Source organism: Moschus berezovskii, chromosome 7 (assembly GCF_049115385.1).
Source record: "Moschus berezovskii isolate FMDL1 chromosome 7, NW_MosBer_1.0, whole genome shotgun sequence".
NCBI lineage: Eukaryota > Metazoa > Chordata > Mammalia > Artiodactyla > Moschidae > Moschus > Moschus berezovskii.
The window spans coordinates 92,079,324-92,096,763 of NC_142466.1; the positions used below are offsets into that span (position 1 = coordinate 92,079,324).

Below are 17,440 nucleotides of genomic sequence, written 5' to 3' on the forward strand. Positions count from 1 at the left end.
TGGGGGCCAGCCCAGGAAGCACCTGACATTGGCTGGGGCGCCCTCTCCCATCTCTTGCCAATTTATGCAGAAACACTTCGGACAGAAGGGGTCCCCAGGGTGCACTGAGGGTTCCTGGGGAGTGTTGCCGTGGTAATGTGCCCCTAGGACCCAGGGAAGGAAGGGCACAGCCGGTGGAGTCAGGAATACAAGCTGCTCCTCCTCTGAGGCTTCTGGGCTGCCTGAGTGCCTGACTCCCACTGGGCCAGGGACTGCGGCTCTGGGAACATGTGCGCAGGTGACTCATTCTGCCCTGTGGCTTCAAGTAAATGTAAAGGAGAGATTCCATCCTACCCCACGCTGATTTTCATACAGCATTTACTGTGAAAGATGAAGTGAGTGATAATGGTTTTGGAAATGATGGTCACCTGTTTCATCTAGAAAACCTCAAGTGAGAGAAGCTTCTGAGGTCAGTGTGTTCTCAGCTTCAGAAGTCATCTCTGTTTTTTTCCATAGCTCTCACCGTCTCGCACCCCCAGTATTTTGAAGTAAATCCTAGACAGAAAGATGTTTTGCCCCCAAGATAGTTCCGTCTATATCTCTGCAGGATCAAGACTCTGAAAACAAAACCCAGTACCATTATTGTACCTAAAAAGGAGCAAGTTAGCAGCATCAGGCATCCAGTGCTCATATTTCTGACTCTTTCCCATTCCATGTCTGTGCTTTGCCCGGTGCTGCAGGCCTCGTTTCTCTCCTGATGGCGAGTCATGGGAGACCCGCAGCTCTGCAGAGCACCCTTCTCTCTGGCTCTGTCCCGCTTTTTATTCCCACCATGTTCTGTTTGTGAATATATCTGCATGTACACCTTTTATTCAGCTCTATAAATGAGAGATGTGTGCATTTTTATCTTTCCCTCAACTAATGCCATCACAAGCATTTTCCAAGGTTCCACAAATCTCTTGGTTGCATGATACTCTGTGGAATTGAAATTCTAGCACATTCCCTGGTTGGGACGTTTCGGGGCCATCACCTCTTGCTTCTGCTGAATCCTGTTCCTAGGAAAGTGTCCCTGGCAGGATGGCAGACATAGGGAATGAGAGGTGGGTCTTGAAGATGGTGAGTGGGTGCTTGGTGGTGGTCCTTACGGCAGCTGCTGAGTGTGGCTCTGTGTGCTCTCTGCAGCCTGGCCTGTCGGTGGGCTCTGTCCCACCTCCCGCCCGCCCTCCGCTCCCACAGCAGCCTTTCCCAGAGGCAGCCATGAGCTTCGCCCCTGTACTGCCACCGCCCAGTGCCCCTGTGCCGACAGGCCCAGTCCAGCCCACAGCCCCCGCCCACCAGGTGAGTGCTGGCTGCCCTCCTTATGGCTGCCGTGGGTGTCTTGGTCTCCCCAGGCCCTGCCTGTCCATCTTGGCTGGCCTGAGCCCAGGGCCTGTGAACCTCCTGGCAGGTTCAGGCCCCCTGTGCTCCTTCTCTGCAGTTCCCCAGGGCCTGGGGTGTAGACGGAAGTGGGGATGGGTCTCTTGTGTCTGTGGAGTTCAGGGTTACACAGCATTTGGAAGGCACCCATTGCACAGAGTGGTCCTCTCAGATCTGTGTGTCCTGGGCTCCAGGCTGGATGTTTGAATGTGTGTCACTGTGGGTATGTGTGCATGCGTGTTGTGTCTAAGTTTATATCTCAGGAGGACATTGATCTAAGAGGAGCCCCTCTCTGTTTCTAGTCTTCTCTCCTGGCCCAGCCGGTACCCTTGCCGCAGGTCCTGGCCCCACAACCCGTGGGCCCTCTGCAGCCAGCGCCCTCCCACCTGCCTCCATACCTGGCTCCAACCTCCCAGGTGGTGGCCCCTGCTCAGCTGAAGCCCCTCCAGATGCCTGCGGCCCCCCTGCAGCCACTCGCTCCAATCCCCCCACAGGTACCTCTCTGTCCCCTGCTCTCCAGCCTGGCCTGCTCCCCCAGCCTGGTTGGCCAGTCCTTATCCTCAGGGCACTTGGGTGCCTCAAGAGAGAAACACTCCCTGGTGACACGACGGCTGGGCTGGTGTGTTCTGCCTTTAACTTCCGCCCCAGATGCATCCAAGATTGGGAAAGTCCAGAGTTAGGCCAGCAGAGCCAGGATGGAGCTGTGAGCACAGAGCTTTGGTCACTGTTCTCCCTGGAGCTCCCCGAGGCTGTGAGGACCGTGGATTCTTGGGGGTCCAGTAGATAACTGAGCAGCTTGGCAGCTGCAGAGATTGGACTGTCTTTGGGGGAGCATCATGTGACCAGTATCATGTGACAGCACATGGTTGATACTTGGGTGCTCTTGCTCAGGCTAATGCTTCTGGTGGCCATGCATGTTTCTAGTGAATCTTGACCACAGGATGGTTTCATTTCATGGGTCCCGTTGTTGTGTGTTGGTAGGATAGGAAGTGCTTCTTTGTAGGGAGGATGTGAGTGTTCCTACGGTTTACAGGCACCCCTCAGAAGGTTCTTTCATGTCAACTGATGCCTGTCACCTGCCTTTTCCTCCTCACTCCTACACTGGAGTCACTTTTAGCATCTAGTTAATCCAACACCTTGCTCCCATTGGTCGTGGAAGGCAATGGCAAGCCACTCCAGTACTCTTGCCTAGAAAATCCCATGGATGGAGGAGCCTGGTAGGCTGCAGTCCGTGGGGTCGCTAAGGGTCGGACACGACTGAGTGACTTCACTTTCACTTTTCACTTTCACACGTTGGAGAAGGAAATGGCAACCCACTCCGGTGTTCTTGCCTGGAGAATCCCAGGGACGGGGGAGCCTGGTGGGCTTCCGTCTATGGGGTCACACAGAGTTGGACACGACTGAAGTGACTTAGCAGCAGCAGCAGCAGCAAATACACAGAGGTCAATTTGCATATTTTCTGTCTTATTGCACAAAGGTACATGTTGTGTGATGCTCATGTGTCTATAACCACAAGGCTTTAGTTTAGAACTGTCAGAGAATCTGCTGAAATGTTCCAAGTGCTAAATCCACGAGATGTCTCCAGGATAGCAGACCAGACATGGTAGGTTCTGGAGCTCTGCTCTTGGGACATGCCGCTCTCTCCCAAGCCGCATGGCACAGGGGCATTCAGCCAGCAAGGAGAGGCTGGAAGATTTGCTTTTTTTGAGATAACTTGTCGAAGAATTTGGTCTCATTGTGAATTTACACAGATTGGAGGGAATCAGCCAAAGTAATTTCAGATATTTGGAGCCAGTCTGGTAACTGGGACAGTCCTGGTGCTTGTGAATGAGAGCATACCGGAGCTGGGTATCTGATGGTCACTAATATGACCCCCAGTGTCTTTGCAGTAACCAAGGAGAGTGGTTCAGCCTGAGACTCTCTGAGGTGGTGCTCAATGGGGGCTATCGTGAAGGTCGTGTCTATATCCCACACCCTCCTAAGGCCTCCTGCCTTTCCTTCTGTTTGAGTGTCGTATATACTTGGTTTTGTTTAAACTGGGTTTATGTTTTGGTTCCCTTCCACAGCAGCTGCACGAAAAGTGTCTTGGGGGCAGAAGCCGGGGTGACGTGGACCCTCTCACCCCCGCGCCGTGCGCTGCCGTCAGGGCCCAGTCCTGATGTGCTTGTTTTCTTTCAGATGCCTCCACTTCCTGTTGTCCCCCCCGTCGCTCCACTGGCCACAGTTGACAGCCTCCCCACAGCCCTTCCTGACCTGCCAGCCACCAGTGGTCCCACCGTGCCTCCCCCCTCTCAGTATTTCTCTCCAGCTGTCATCTTGCCAAGCCTCCCACTCAGTGCCACCACCGCTCCCCTGCCTGCGTCACCGGCTCTGCCTCTGCAGACAGTCAAGCTGCCTCACCCTGCTGGGGCACCGCTGGCCGTGCCGTGCCGGACCATCGTGCCAAATGTGGCGGCCACTGCTACCGCCATCCCTCTGCTGGCTGTGGCCCCACAGGGCGTGGCCGCCCTGTCCATTCACCCCACTGTGGCCCAACTCCCGGCACAGCCCGTGTACCCAGCAGCCTTTCCACAGATGGTGCCCAGCGACGTCCCACCTTCTCCCCTCCACACAGCGCAGACTGTGCAGGCTGCCGCTCCCCAGCCGACACCCCCTGTACTGCCACAGCCCCACCAGCCAAGTGTTGCCCGCCTCCCGGAGCAGGTTGCTCCGGCCGCCAGTGCTGGAAGCCAGGTAACCCACCTGCTAGCCAGGGCCCACCCTTCCGGCGCTGGGAGACCCCTTAGCAGATAAGGGGCTCACAGATCTCTGCTCCTTCTCAGGACCTCACCCGGGTAGCAGAGTGGGAATGGACAAGCAGGCAGTGCTGTCCCATGACCGCAGCGTCTCACCCAGTATGGGGAATGTTTAATGTTTCCTCTCACTTCCCAGAATGTGTTAGGAGCCTTGGGGACTGGGGTGACTAAAAGCTTCGCTGTTGGTTCCTTCCCAGGTGTTGGAGGAGCTGTCTGTGGGGGTGGAGGGACCCTGGCCATGCTGGGCATTGTGGCATCTGCCCTCACGTGGATAGAGTTGGCAGTCTTGGTACAGCCATTTCAGCCCCTCCATGGGTGTTGGAGAGGCTCACACTGCCTGTCTTGCTACCTGCCAAAGGAAAGTAGGTGGCCAGCCCCCATCTCTGCAGTCAGCAAATGAGGAAAATGGGGTTCTGATGGGGTCTGTTGGTGATGACCTGGGCAGTGTTGGGTGTACAGGGGCCCCTGGTTCTAAGGTAGTCATGGCAGACAAGGATGACGTCTCAGAGTCAGGTGAGGGCCATGAGCAGCTTGTTGGGCTGCCAGTGAAGGGACACGCCCCTTGCTGCCTGGGAGGACCTCCCTGTGGCTCCACATACCTGCACAGCCCATGCGCGTTTTGTAACTCTAAGCCTGTTACCCAGCCTCCTGTGAGGAGAGGAGCTGGCCTAGGGCTCTCACCTTAGGGGCAGGGCTCTCACCTGGGCATCCTCTTAGCTAGGGATCCTCTTAGCTAGGGATCCTCCCACTTGGCCCCACCTTGGCTATAAGCCTCAATGGCCATGTGGCAGTGGGCATGTCCTTTGCCTTTTAAGCTCAGGCTCCTGCCGTTTTGATTTTGTTGTGAAGATTCATACTGGAAGTGTGCTACGGGGCCAGGTGTCCCCCTAACTCATTTTGCACTGAATCCATTCTAGAGGCACTGTCTTAAGTATGCATGGATTCTCCTGGATGTTTGTCCCTGATTTCGAGAACGGGTTTGTACTCAGAGAAAGAAAGGGTGATTTTCAATAGGCTGGTACTTGTTTCAGAACCAGCGTGAGGAGGCCCATCGTCAGTCCAGTGCCCTGACTGAGTGACCACCTCCCTGATCTGTTACTTGGAATAACACTGACTCAGGGCTCAGGGTCATTTGGGGAAAGCCAAGGGCTGAGTGGAGGCCTAGGGGGTGTGTGGTATCATTGCTGGGCCTGTGTCTTGCGCCCTGTGCTGGCCTGGCACACTTAGCTAGCGGCTGGAGAAGGTGTGGGTGCTTAGAGGTCACTGCCCAGGTCTGGTGGCCTCCCTGTGGTCTTGCCAACAGTGGGTCTGGAGTTTACTGATGAGCTAGGCTGGCTGCCCAGAGGCTTCCCTGTGCCAAGGGAAGAGATTCCCCTGGAGGCTGGGGCATCTGTCCAGGAGAGAAAGTTCCATGGCTAGGCTGTGGCTTTCACATCTCACCCCACATACCACATGTCTGATCAGTCTCATACTTGTAGGCCCGGTGGCGGGTCATTCCCATTCCCAACCTCAACCCCAAACCGGGGCCCTTTCAGGCCGTGGCTCTCCTTCAACCTGTCTTTGCCTTTCCCCCGAGAGCCTTTAAAGAGGGAACAGGAGGGAATCTGGCCCAGTTTCTAAGTCACCCCATGGAAGGCTGAGGTCCTCAGCCCTCTTGCTCACAGCTGGGATTGGAGCACAGGCTTTGACCTGACAGGAGGCTGGGGTGGAGTAGCATGGTGATCTGGCACTGCAGGGTGGTGGCAGGGAGCCCAGAGAGGTGCTCAGTGTGTGCCGTACTTCCAGCTTCTCATCCTGACGACAGCTGGAGGTTCATGGATGAAGTGCGGTTTTAGGTTTGATTTTATACACATGGCGACCTGAGAGTGTCTTGTCCTTGGTTTTGCTAAATCTGCGTACATGTGTGCTGTGACTTGTCTGTGGGGTGTGGGTTGGTGGGGAGGTTTGTCCTCATCACCTGCTCACCCCCTTGGGTGATGAAAGCGCCTGCTTTGGTCCAGGACCCTCAGGGGAGGTGATGGCCCACACCCCAATCGCATCCCTGTCCCCTGTGTTCTCAGATCCTGCTTGGTCACCCGCCTACATACGCTGTGGATGTCACCACCCAGGTCGCCACAGTACCCGCGCCTGCCGCCATTCTCTCCCCACCTCTGCCGGAAGTGCTGCTGCCTTCTGCCCCCGAGCTCCTGCCTCAGCTCCCCGGCTCTCTGGCCCCCACAGTGATGGCGGCTCCTCAGAGCGTGCCTGTCCAGACCACTGCACTCCTGCCACCTGTTAACCTGCCGCTGCCCAGTGGGCCTGGGATCCCTGGTCCCTGCCCGCCCGTTCAGCTGACGGTGGAGCCAGCCCCCGAGGTGTGTGGCCCTCCCCTAGAGGCTCAGCCCCGAGTCTTTTACCCTGATTCCTGACCCCAGCATCACTGCAGCCCTCCTGTGCTGTGACCTTGCGGCTCAGCTCCAGAAGTGAGGAATACCCTCAGGAAGGAGGAAGTGTGCTGTCCAGGGACAGCCACGGGTGCTGTTCTTCTCCCTCTGCTGTCCCTGGATGGATTTTCCTTAATCACACATCCAGCTGGAGACCCTGATTTTTACACATGGATTCAGAGTGCTTTTCTTGGAGGCAATGGGAAGAACCCGTGATAATTCTTCCTGGGCCATGTGCTCCCTTGTAGGGATGATCAAAGTGGGTTAGTATGTTTGGAAAGGAGGTGGCTCCAGCTTTTAGGAATCTGCTTGGCTCTAAGTGTTAAACATAAGATCCCTCACTCCTGCCAGCCTGCACGTGATTTGCTCCCAGCAGTCAGAAGGAAGTAGGTAGTGGGCTGGGCGGTGATGGTGGGGAGATGGCAGACTGCATGCGGCTGTGTCGCAGGGGGATGAATGTGACCTGGCCTCCTTTCCGTGGTTTTATTTCAGGAGCAGGCCTCACAGGACAAGCAGCCCAGCCTCCCTCAGAGCTGTGAGAGGTAATGGCGCACTTGGCCCTCGTATGTCAGAGCTTCTAACAGTGTCGCTCATTTCCAAGTCTGACCTGGGGGAGCCTCAAGGGGCACCTCTGGGGGCTTTGTCAGTGCTTGAATTTGGTAGTCAGATACTCTCAGTTGTATTCTGGGTCCTGGTTCTGGTTTGCAGTGCTGAGGGCAGGGAGAGGCTGTGGATGGAGAGTCACCGGGTCCGGGGACTGTGGAAGGCTAGGAGAGCAGGGCAGAGTCCAGCCCACATCCCAGGTCTCCCAGCACCTCAGGCATGGACAGTGTTGCTCTTAGGGAGGGAGCAGGTTACAGGAAGTGATCTTGTGTCCCACCCTCCTGGTAATGCCAGCATCAAGCTCAGTGCTCTCCAAACTCTCCTCAAATGCCACAGTAGCTCTACCTTGTTGATCTGTGCCCCTTGCTGCTCAACAGATGGGGGAACCAAGGCATGGGGGTGGGTTGTGTCTTAATCCTGACATATACTGTGAGCCGATTAAGTGTGATTCACAGGTCAGGAGCTGAGAAGACTTAGGTCCTGGGTCAGAAAGGTCATATGCTGTGTATGACCCCAGCACTGTCCAGGACAGATATTACAGGGTGAGGAGGGACAGCGGGCTTAGGGTCCCTCTGTTGTGCATGGCCAGCTTTAGACCCTCTGGGTTTTCCTCCAAGCACACCCAGACAGTAAAGCTTCTGTTTGTTCTCTGGGAAGCCAAGTTTCCCACGTGAGGCAGGCTGGGTTCCCCTGGGTGCTGTAACAGTCTTGGTGTTCATGTAGCTATGGAGGCTCTGACATCCCTTCTGGAAGAGAGATGAGTGACAGCTGCGAAGGTGCATTTGGTGGGGGAAAGCTGGAAGGCAAGGCCGCCCGGAAACATCACCGCCGGTCCACGCGTGTGCGCTCCCGCCAGGAGCGGGCCAGTCGGCCCCGACTGACCATCCTGAATGTGAGTAGCCAGGCAGAACAGGCTGGCAAGACAGGGCAGGCTGGGCATGGCGTCCTCCCTGGTCTCACTGCCTGAGTGTCCTTTAGGTGTGCAACACAGGTGACAAGATGGTGGAATGCCAGCTGGAGACGCACAACCACAAGATGGTCACGTTCAAGTTCGACCTGGACGGGGATGCACCTGACGAGATTGCTACGTACATGGTGAGGCTGGGTGTCGCGCCTGGTCAGATGAGCCCACAGCCCTTCCCCTGGGACTGTGAGGCTGTCTCCTTGTGTCATTGGGCACGTGCATGCCAGCCCCAATGAGGGGAGTACTGGTTGCCAGCCTTGCTTGTCCTTTCACCTCTGCCAGTGGCTGCCTCTTGGAGATAGCACTGGCCCATCACCTGGAGGCCTGCTGTGGCTTCTTGCTGAACTGTGTAGCCCTGATGTTGGTAACTGAGCTCAGTGGCCGTGTCTCCCTTCTTGGCTTAGTCCAGAGTAGAAACCAAATAAATCCATCAGTGAAGATGCTGTGCGGCCAGTGGGCCTGAGGCATAGCCCCACCAGCAGGGCTGATGTGTTGTTGCAGGTAGAGCACGACTTCATCCTGCAGGCCGAGCGGGAGACATTCATTGAGCAGATGAAGGATGTCATGGACAAGGCAGAGGACATGCTCAGTGAGGACACGGATGTAGACCGTGCCTCTGACCCTGGGGTGAGCCCGCCACACCTCAGCACCTGTGGCCTGGGTGCTGGGGAGGTAAGTCCCCGTTATGAGGTCCTAGGAGGGTCTGGGCCTGCTTATTCCCCAGCTCCAGGCTCTGCGAGTACAGCACTGTGATGTGGCCTTCTAGTGGAACCTGGATGCCATGTAGTGCCAGGTGAGGTGGCCTGGAGGGTAGGCGACTTCTGTCCATTTAGAAATGTCCGAGCTCTTGAGGCCTCTCAGATGATTTGAGATAGTAGTGTGCTCTGAAGGAAGTTCTTGTTCCATGCATTCAGCTGAGTTCTGATCCTTTACTTCTTTCAGGAGAATCGCCAATCCCAAGCAAACGCCCCAGTGTACCAGCAAAATGGTATGTCTCCCTTCATGGCTGTCCCTGCCAATCAGACATGCATTTGGAGGCATTCTGCCATTGTCCTTCCTCTGCTTCCAGTAGGCATTTGATAAGGGCCCCCCACTGAGCATATTTTAAGGGGTTTTGGCCATCACACTGGCGGGTTGCTGGAGTGTATGGTGAGCATGTCTCCATCTGGGGACAGCAGCCCTGTCTGAAGAGCCATGTCTGGTCTGGGTGGGGACTGAGCATGGTGTGGACTCACTGTCCTGCTGGTCCCCCAGCCAGCATTACCACTTCACTGATGTACTTCAGGTAACCTTGGAAATAAGCCCATGCTGGGGGAAGTTATGAGAGCCTCCAATGCCAGTGAGGAGCCCCCTGAGCGGGCTGCACATCCTCCCCACTGGTGTGAGATGAATTCCTCAAATCCCCATTTGACAGGTCTGACTGGCAGGGAGGGGTCACCTACTCACTCTCACCAGCTGTTTCTCTCCTGCCTCTCAGTCCTGCACACTGGGAAGAGGTGGTTTATCATCTGTCCAGTGGCCGAGCACCCAGCAGTAGAGGCCCCCGAATCTTCACCCCCACTTCCTCTGAGCTCCCTGCAGCCAGACACCAGCCAAGGTACGAGCAGCCAGAACTCCCAACCCTTCCTACTTGATGATTCCGTCTCCTGTGTATTGTTGCGCATCATCTCATGGTACTCAGCCTGACTTTATTGTGCTCATGTTTTGCCAGCATGTGCTGTGTGCCAAACAAAGTGCAAAAGCCCCACCCTGCACTGTTACCCCAAAGCCCAGAGCAGTCTATGGGGCTGTGTCCTTGTCTGTATCCCTGTCCCAGTTGTCCACCAAATAAGTGAAGTCAAGGTGGCACTTAGGCTTGGGCCTGTCAGTTCCCTTCACAGTGGAGTTGAGGCACATGGGTTGCATAGGTATATGCTAAAACGTCTCTGCCCTTGCCCTTTCCTACCAGTGTTTTTGCAGGAAAAATTCTCAAGGAAAATCAGAAAACATTTTGATATGAACAAGAATGAAAATATAACATATTAACATGTGTGAGATGCAGCTGAAACAGTAATTAAAGGGGAATTTATTGCAGTAAATGTTTAGAGGAAGAAAGAGGTCTCAAATCAATAACCCGGGTTTTCACCTTGAGAAGTTAGGAAAAACTAGAAAATCCAAAGCAAACAGAAGGAAAGAAATAAAGGTAAGAGCAGAAATCAATGACATTTGAGACAATAGAAAAAACAATGAAACCGAAAACGAATTCTTTGAAAAAAATAAAAATGTTTGGTCTCTTATAAGGCTGACAAAGAAAAAGACACAAAATATCACTATCAGGAAAAAAGGGAGACATCACTATAGACCCTGCATAAAGAGATGCTGATCGTGGAATCATAGTCATGGACTATTTTGCACAAACCTACATACATTTATTTGACAACTTAGTTGAAACAAACTAACTCTATAAAAGCCACAAACTACTAAAACTCATCCAAGATGGAATAGATAACCTGAATACTCCTATACCTATTAACAAGATTGAATTAGCATCAAAAATATCTCCCAGATAGTTTCAGATAGTTTCACTGTTGAATTCTATGAAACATTTTAAAAAGGAAATAACACCAATTCTACCTACTCGTCCAGAAAATTGAAGAGAAAGGAACACTTTTCAAATCATTTTATGAAGCCAACATCGCCCTTATATCAAAACTATATAAAGGCACTACCACAAAAAAAAAAAAGAGTGACAGACACTTTTATTTATTTTATCTGATATCCTAATCTTTCAAGGATATAGAAGGGAAAAAAAAACTTAGTAAAATGTTAAAAGTAAAATCTAGCAATATAAAAAGAATATGCCATAACAAAGCAGAGTATAATATGCTGCTGCTGCTGCTAAGTTGCTTCAGTCGTGTCCAGCTCTGTGCGACCCCATAGATGGCAGGCCACCAGGCTCCCCCGTCCCTGGGATTCTCCAGGCAAGAACATTGGAGTGGGTTGCCATTTCCTTCTCCAGTGCATGAAAGTGAAAAGTGAAAATGAAGTTGCCCAGTCGTGTCCAACTCTTAGCGACCCCATGGACTACAGCCCACCAGGCTCCTCTGTCCATGGGATTTTCCAGGCAAGAGTACTGGATTGGGTTGCCGTTGCCTTCTCTGAGAATATATCCTAGGAAGGCAATATTCAAGAATCAACTAATTCACCATATTAATGTCAAAGGGAATCTTATTTCCTTACAAAGGGAAAGCTACACGTTTACATCAGTTGATACAGAAAAAGTATTTGACAAAATGCAACATCCTTTTATGATAAAAATGCTCACCAAGTTAGGGATAAAGGGAAAATCCTTAACTTGATAAAGGGCATCTACAGGAAACTGATAGATAACATCATGTTTAGTGATGAAAAGCAAAATGTGTTTTCCCTAAGATGGGGATCAAGGCATAGATGTTTAATCTCTCTATTCAACGTCACACTAGAAATATTAGATTCCAGATGAATAAGAAACAGAAATAAAAGGCATGTGGATTGAGGACTTCACTGGTAGTCCAGTGGTGGAAATCCACATGCCAGTGCAGGGGACACGGGTTCAATCCCTGTTCTGGGAAGATTCCACATGCCACTAGGCTACTGGGCCCATGCGCCACAACTGCTGAAACCCAGGTGGCCTGGAGCCTGTGCTCTGCAGCAAGAGAAGCCACGGCAGAGAGAAGCCCACGCCCTGCAACTACAGAGTAGCCTCCACTCGTGCCACCTGTGTGCAGCAATAAATCTGACTGTGCTGGCATAGCCAAATTTTTTTTCTTAAGTCATGTGGAGTGAAAAGAAATAAAACTGTGTCTGCAGGTAGTATGATTTTATGTGGAAAAAAATCACAAGCATTCTAAACAGAAACAACTCAGAACCAATGAGAGTTTAGCAAGATCATAGGATATGTAGTCAACAACAAAAATAACTGTTTCTATATGTTGACAGTGAACAATTAAAAATAATATTTTGAAAGAATACTATTTACAGTAGCTAAAAAAAAGATATAGCTCTAAATTTAACAAAATATATCAAAAATCTGTATAGTGAAAACTATAATGATGAAATGGATTAGAGATGATCTAAATAAATGGAGAAGCATACTGTGTTTATGAATTAGAAGATTCAGCAGTAAAAATGTTGATTTTTAAAGAATTCAGCTGTTCTTCCTAAAGTGTTATATAGATCTAATCAGTTCAGTCGCTCAGTCGTGTCCGACTCTCTGCAACCCCATGAATCACAGCACGCCAGGTCTCCCTGTCCATCACCAACTCCCGGAGTTCACTCAAACTCATGTCCATCAACTCGGTGATGCCATCCAGCCATCGCATTCTCTGTCGTCCCCTTCTCCTCCCGCCCCCAACCTTTCCCAGCATCAGAGTCTTTTCCAGTGAGTCAACTCGTCGCATGAGGTGGCCAAAATATTGTAGTTTCAGCTTTAGCATCAGTCCTTCCAATGAACACCCAGGATCGATCTCCTTTGGAGTGGACTGGTTGGATCTCCTTGCAGTCCAAGGGACTCTCAAGAGTCTTCTCCAACACCACAGTTCAAAAGCATCAATTCTTCAGCGATCAGCTTTCTTCACAATCCAACTCTCACATCCATACATGACCACGGGAAGAACCATAGCCTTGACTAGATGGACCTTTGTTGGCCAAGTAATGTCTCTGCTTTTTAATATACTATCTAGGTTGGTCATAGCTTTCCTTCCAAGGAGTAAGCGTCTTTTAATTTCATGGCTGCAATCAGCATCCACAGTGATTTTGGAACCCAAAAAAATAAAGTCTGACACTGTTTTCACTGTTTTTCCATCTATTTCCCATGAAGTGATGGGACCAGATGCCATGATCTTTGTTTTCTGAATGTTGAGCTTCAAGCCAACCTTTTCACTCTCCTCTTTCACTTTCATCAAGAGGTTTTTGAGTTCCTCTTCACTTTCTGCCATAAGGGTGGTGTCATCTGCATATCTGAGGTTATTGATATTTCTCCCAGCAATCTTGCTTCCAGCTTGTGCTTCTTCCAGCCCAGCGTTCCTCATGATGTACTCTGCATATAAGTTAAATAAGCAAGGTGACAATATACAGCCTTGACGTACTCCTTTTCCTATTTGGAACCAGTCTGTTGTTCCATGTACAGTTCTGACTGTTGCTTCCTGACCTGCATACAGGTTTCTCAAGAGGCAGGTCAGGTGGTCTGGTATTCCCGTCTCTTTCAGTATTTTCCACAGTTTATTGTGATCCACACAGTCAAAGGCTTTGGCATAGTCAGTAAAGCAGAAATAGATGGTTTTCTGGAACTCTCTTGCTTTCTCCATGAATGCCAATAAAAATTCAAATGGTAATTTTTTCAGATACAGACAGGCTGACTCTAAAATTTATATGGAAGTACAAAGGTATAGCTAAAGCAGTTTTGAAAAAGGCAGATGAAGTTGGAAGCATCATACTACTCAATATTAAGACATTATAATGTTATAGTAACCTAGAAAGTATAGCATCAACAAAAGAATTGACGCATAGATCAGTGAAAAAGAATATAAAGCCCAGAAATATATCCGTAGAAATATATCCATTTGATTTTTTGACAAGGATGCAAAAGCAATTCTGTGTAGAAAGGACAGTCTTTTCAACAAATGGTGTTGAACTGTAGTGGTGTTGTTGCTCATCCACATGCAATAATTGAACTTTGACCTATGCCTGACATCTTTATACAAAAATTAACTCAAAATTCATTGTATATCCAAACATAAAATATAAAACTGTATTGTAATTTTTTGAGAAGAACTTTTGTGACCTGTGCCAAGGGAGTCTTTAGATCTAACACCAAAAGCATAACGCATAAAAGAAGAATGGATAAATCAGACATTATCAAAGTAAATTCTTTTGTGCTGTTAAAACCGCTGTTAAGAGAGTGAAAAGACGATCTACAGACTGGGAGAAAATAATTGCAAGTTACATATTCAGCTTAATATTTGTTCCCAAAATATATAAAGTACTCTCAAAACTCCTAGAAAACAGCTCAACTGAAAAATGGACAATGGTCTGGAACAGACATTTCCTAAAGAGAATATAAGGATAGCAGTTAAGCACATTTTAAACAATTAATGTCATTGACTACCAGGGAAATGCAAATAAAAGCCATAGTGAAGGATCATCATACACTTGTGAGAATGGCTAAGCTAACAATACTGAGTTTTGTGTGGATATGGAGCAACTGGATCTCTCATGTTAGTGGGAATGCAAAATGGTACAGCTATTCTGGAAAATATTTAGTTGGATATTTTAAAAATCAAAGGTATACTGTGTATGACACAACAATTTCACTACTCAGTCTTTACCAAGGAGAAATAAAAACTCATGTTTACTAAACACTTGTATGTAAATGGGTATAGCAGTTCATTTGCATAATTGCCCAAACTGGAAACAACCCAAATACCCTGCAGTGGGTGATTGGAAAAACAGACTTTGGTGCTTTGAGAAAGAAACGAACAATTGACACATGCAATAGCATGAGTGAACCCTAAAGGCATACTGAGTGAAGGAAATCTGTCTCAAAAAGCTGCATACTGGATAATCCTATTTTTAATGACATTCTCAAAAAAACTGTAGATACCAGATCAGTGTTTCTGAGGAGTTAGAGATAGGGGGAGAATATGAGTATAAAGGGATAATAACACAAGGAAGTTTTTTAGGGGTGATTGAATTGCTATGCATTGTGGTAGTAATTATATGAATATATGTATGCTAAAGTTCTCATAATTCTGCAGCTAAAGAAGTCCATTTTACTGTATGATAATTTAAAAAATGAAAAAATAATTTACATATGTTGAAAGAAAGTATGTAACCTGGCAGATAATGAGGCAAGATAGCATGAAAGAAAAGCAGCAACAAGAACAGACAATAAAAGAGATCCTCAGACTTTTAATTTAGGTCATGATGGATAATAGGAACGGGATTTATTTTCCCTTAAAACAACTGAAAAAGCACGCAAAGTATATGAAACTATGTCTTTTAAAGACTTTGAACATAAAGGAGTGAATGACATTGATCTCTGCAAGACTGAAAAAACTCGATGATCATTTCAGCTGACTGAGAAAGTTTTCACAATCCCAGAGCAGGGAGGGAGGGACCCAGGTAGAACTCAACAGATTTCCCATAACGAGGAGACTGACCTGAGAGTCTTGGGAAGCCCAGGGGCAAGAGTTTGTGGGTAGAGTTTTGGAGAGGAGAGAGCACAAAGAGAAAAGGCTCTGGATTGACAGAGGATTCCCTTTGATTATTTTGCAGAGTACTGTGTGTGAGGAAACTAGCTAATGCCAGGAAATGAACCACTCCAAAGGATTAGAGGGAATGCTACTATAACTCATAGTATGGGAGTGTCTGTTCTTACCGGTTAGCTGGAAGGACTTATGATTCAAGGGCCATTGGGTAGAGGACTGACAAGGGCCTTGCCTCTGTCATGGAGAATAATTAGCACTAAATTAAAATTTGTTCTTATCCTGCTGAACAAATCTTAAGAGCAAGATATCAAAAGATCAAGCCAGAGTAGCTTAACTGCATCCCATAGTAAAGAATGTTATTAGGAATACAAACTCATACAGCACCCAAGAAGGCAAGTTTTACATTGTCTTATATCCAACTGAAATTGTCAAGCAGGACAATATGAGAAAAATTCCTCATTCTAATGAACCCGTAGCTGACAAAGCTGTTAGAATTAGCAGACAGTCACATTAATACAGTTAATTACAGCTGTATTCCATATGTCCAAAAAACTATAGGAAAGAGATTTATCATATTGATAAAGTAGTAAAGAAACAGTCCATAAGATTATCTAAATAAATGCAGAAAATGAATTTCACAAAATTCAACAACTACAAGTATCCTCTGCAGACTCTCCATGAACAATATAGAGTTAAATCTGATAAGATATCTGTAAGACTGTTCAGTAAGAACTACAAAACAATGTGGATGGAAGCTAAAGACCTAAAGAAGTACCCTATTCTCAGGTCAGAAGACACAATGTTATTATAGTTTTAATTCTGTCTCACTTGATCAACAGATTTTATGCAGCTGCCACCAGAATCCCAGACATTTTTTTCTAGCAGTTGAAAAGCTGTGAAAATGTAAAAGCCTTTGGAATTTGGAAGTAAGAGAAATAGATTGCAGTGCTAACACCAGCTGATTTCAAGAATTATTATAAAATCATAGTGATCAAGACAGTGTGGTGTTGGTGGTAGTGTTATTTGGTCACTTGAGTCATGTCCAGTTCTTTGCAACCACATGAACTGTAGCACGTCAGGCTTCTCTGCCCTCCACTGTCTCTCAGAGTTTGCTCAAATTCATTTCCATCGAGACGGTTTCACCATCTTATCTTCTCCCACCCGCTTCTCCTTTTTCCTTAAATCTTTCCCATCATCAGGGTCTTTTCTATTGAGTAAACCCTCTGCATCAGGTGGCCAAAGTATTGGAGCTTCAGCATAGTCCTTCCAATGAATATTCAGGTTGATTTCCTTTAGGATTGACTGGTTTGATCTCCTTGCTGTCCAAGGGATTTTCAAGAGTCTTCTCCAGCACCACAGTTCAAAATCATCCGTTCTTCGGTGCTCAGTCTTCTTTATGGTCCAACTCTCACATCCGTATATGACTACTAGAAAAAAACCATAGCTTGAACTTACACGGACCTTTGTCAGCAAAATGATATCTCTACTTTTTAATATGCTGTCTAGGTTTTCATAGCTTTCCTTCCAAGGAGAAAGCATCTTTTAATTTCATGGCTGCAGTCACTGTTGGCAGTGATTTTGGACCCCAAGAAAATAAATTTGCCATGAAGTGATGGGACCAGATGCCATGATCTTAGTTTTTTGAATGTTAAGTTCAAACCAACTTTTTTGCTCTCCTCTTTCACCCTCATCAAGAGGCTCTTTAGTTCCTCTTTGCCTTCTTGCATTAGAGTGGTATCATCTGCTTATCTGAGATTGTTGGTATTTCTCCTGGCAGTGTTGATTCCAGCTTGTGATTCATCCAGCCAGGCATTTTGCATGATGTACAGGTGAAATGATGTACATGTGCATGATGTACTCTGCATATAAGTTAAATAAGCAGGGTGACAATATGCAGCCTGGTACTCCTTCCCTAATTTTGAACCAGTCATGTTAGTTCTATGTTCAGTTCTAACTGTTGCTTCTTGACCTGAATACAGGTTTCTCAGGAGACAGGTTAGGTGATCTGGTCTTCCCATTTCTTTAAGAATTTGC

At 48.3% G+C, this 17,440-nt stretch overlaps 1 protein-coding gene across 6 annotated transcripts in view; it reads left to right on the top strand.

Moving 5' to 3' along the window:
* Window positions 1-17,440, top strand: part of WNK2 (WNK lysine deficient protein kinase 2) — a 151,672-nt gene that overhangs the window by 67,988 nt on the left and 66,244 nt on the right. For all 6 annotated transcript variants that reach the window (XM_055427496.2, XM_055427489.2, XM_055427490.2 and 3 more), the window contains exons 10-19: window positions 1,162-1,317; window positions 1,698-1,889; window positions 3,574-4,128; window positions 6,251-6,544; window positions 7,106-7,155; window positions 7,940-8,108; window positions 8,195-8,311; window positions 8,682-8,852; window positions 9,123-9,168; window positions 9,658-9,777. In XM_055427496.2, coding sequence (XP_055283471.2) covers window positions 1,162-1,317; window positions 1,698-1,889; window positions 3,574-4,128; window positions 6,251-6,544; window positions 7,106-7,155; window positions 7,940-8,108; window positions 8,195-8,311; window positions 8,682-8,852; window positions 9,123-9,168; window positions 9,658-9,777 — 1,870 coding nt within the window. The remainder of the gene's footprint in view (window positions 1-1,161; window positions 1,318-1,697; window positions 1,890-3,573; window positions 4,129-6,250; window positions 6,545-7,105; window positions 7,156-7,939; window positions 8,109-8,194; window positions 8,312-8,681; window positions 8,853-9,122; window positions 9,169-9,657; window positions 9,778-17,440) is intronic.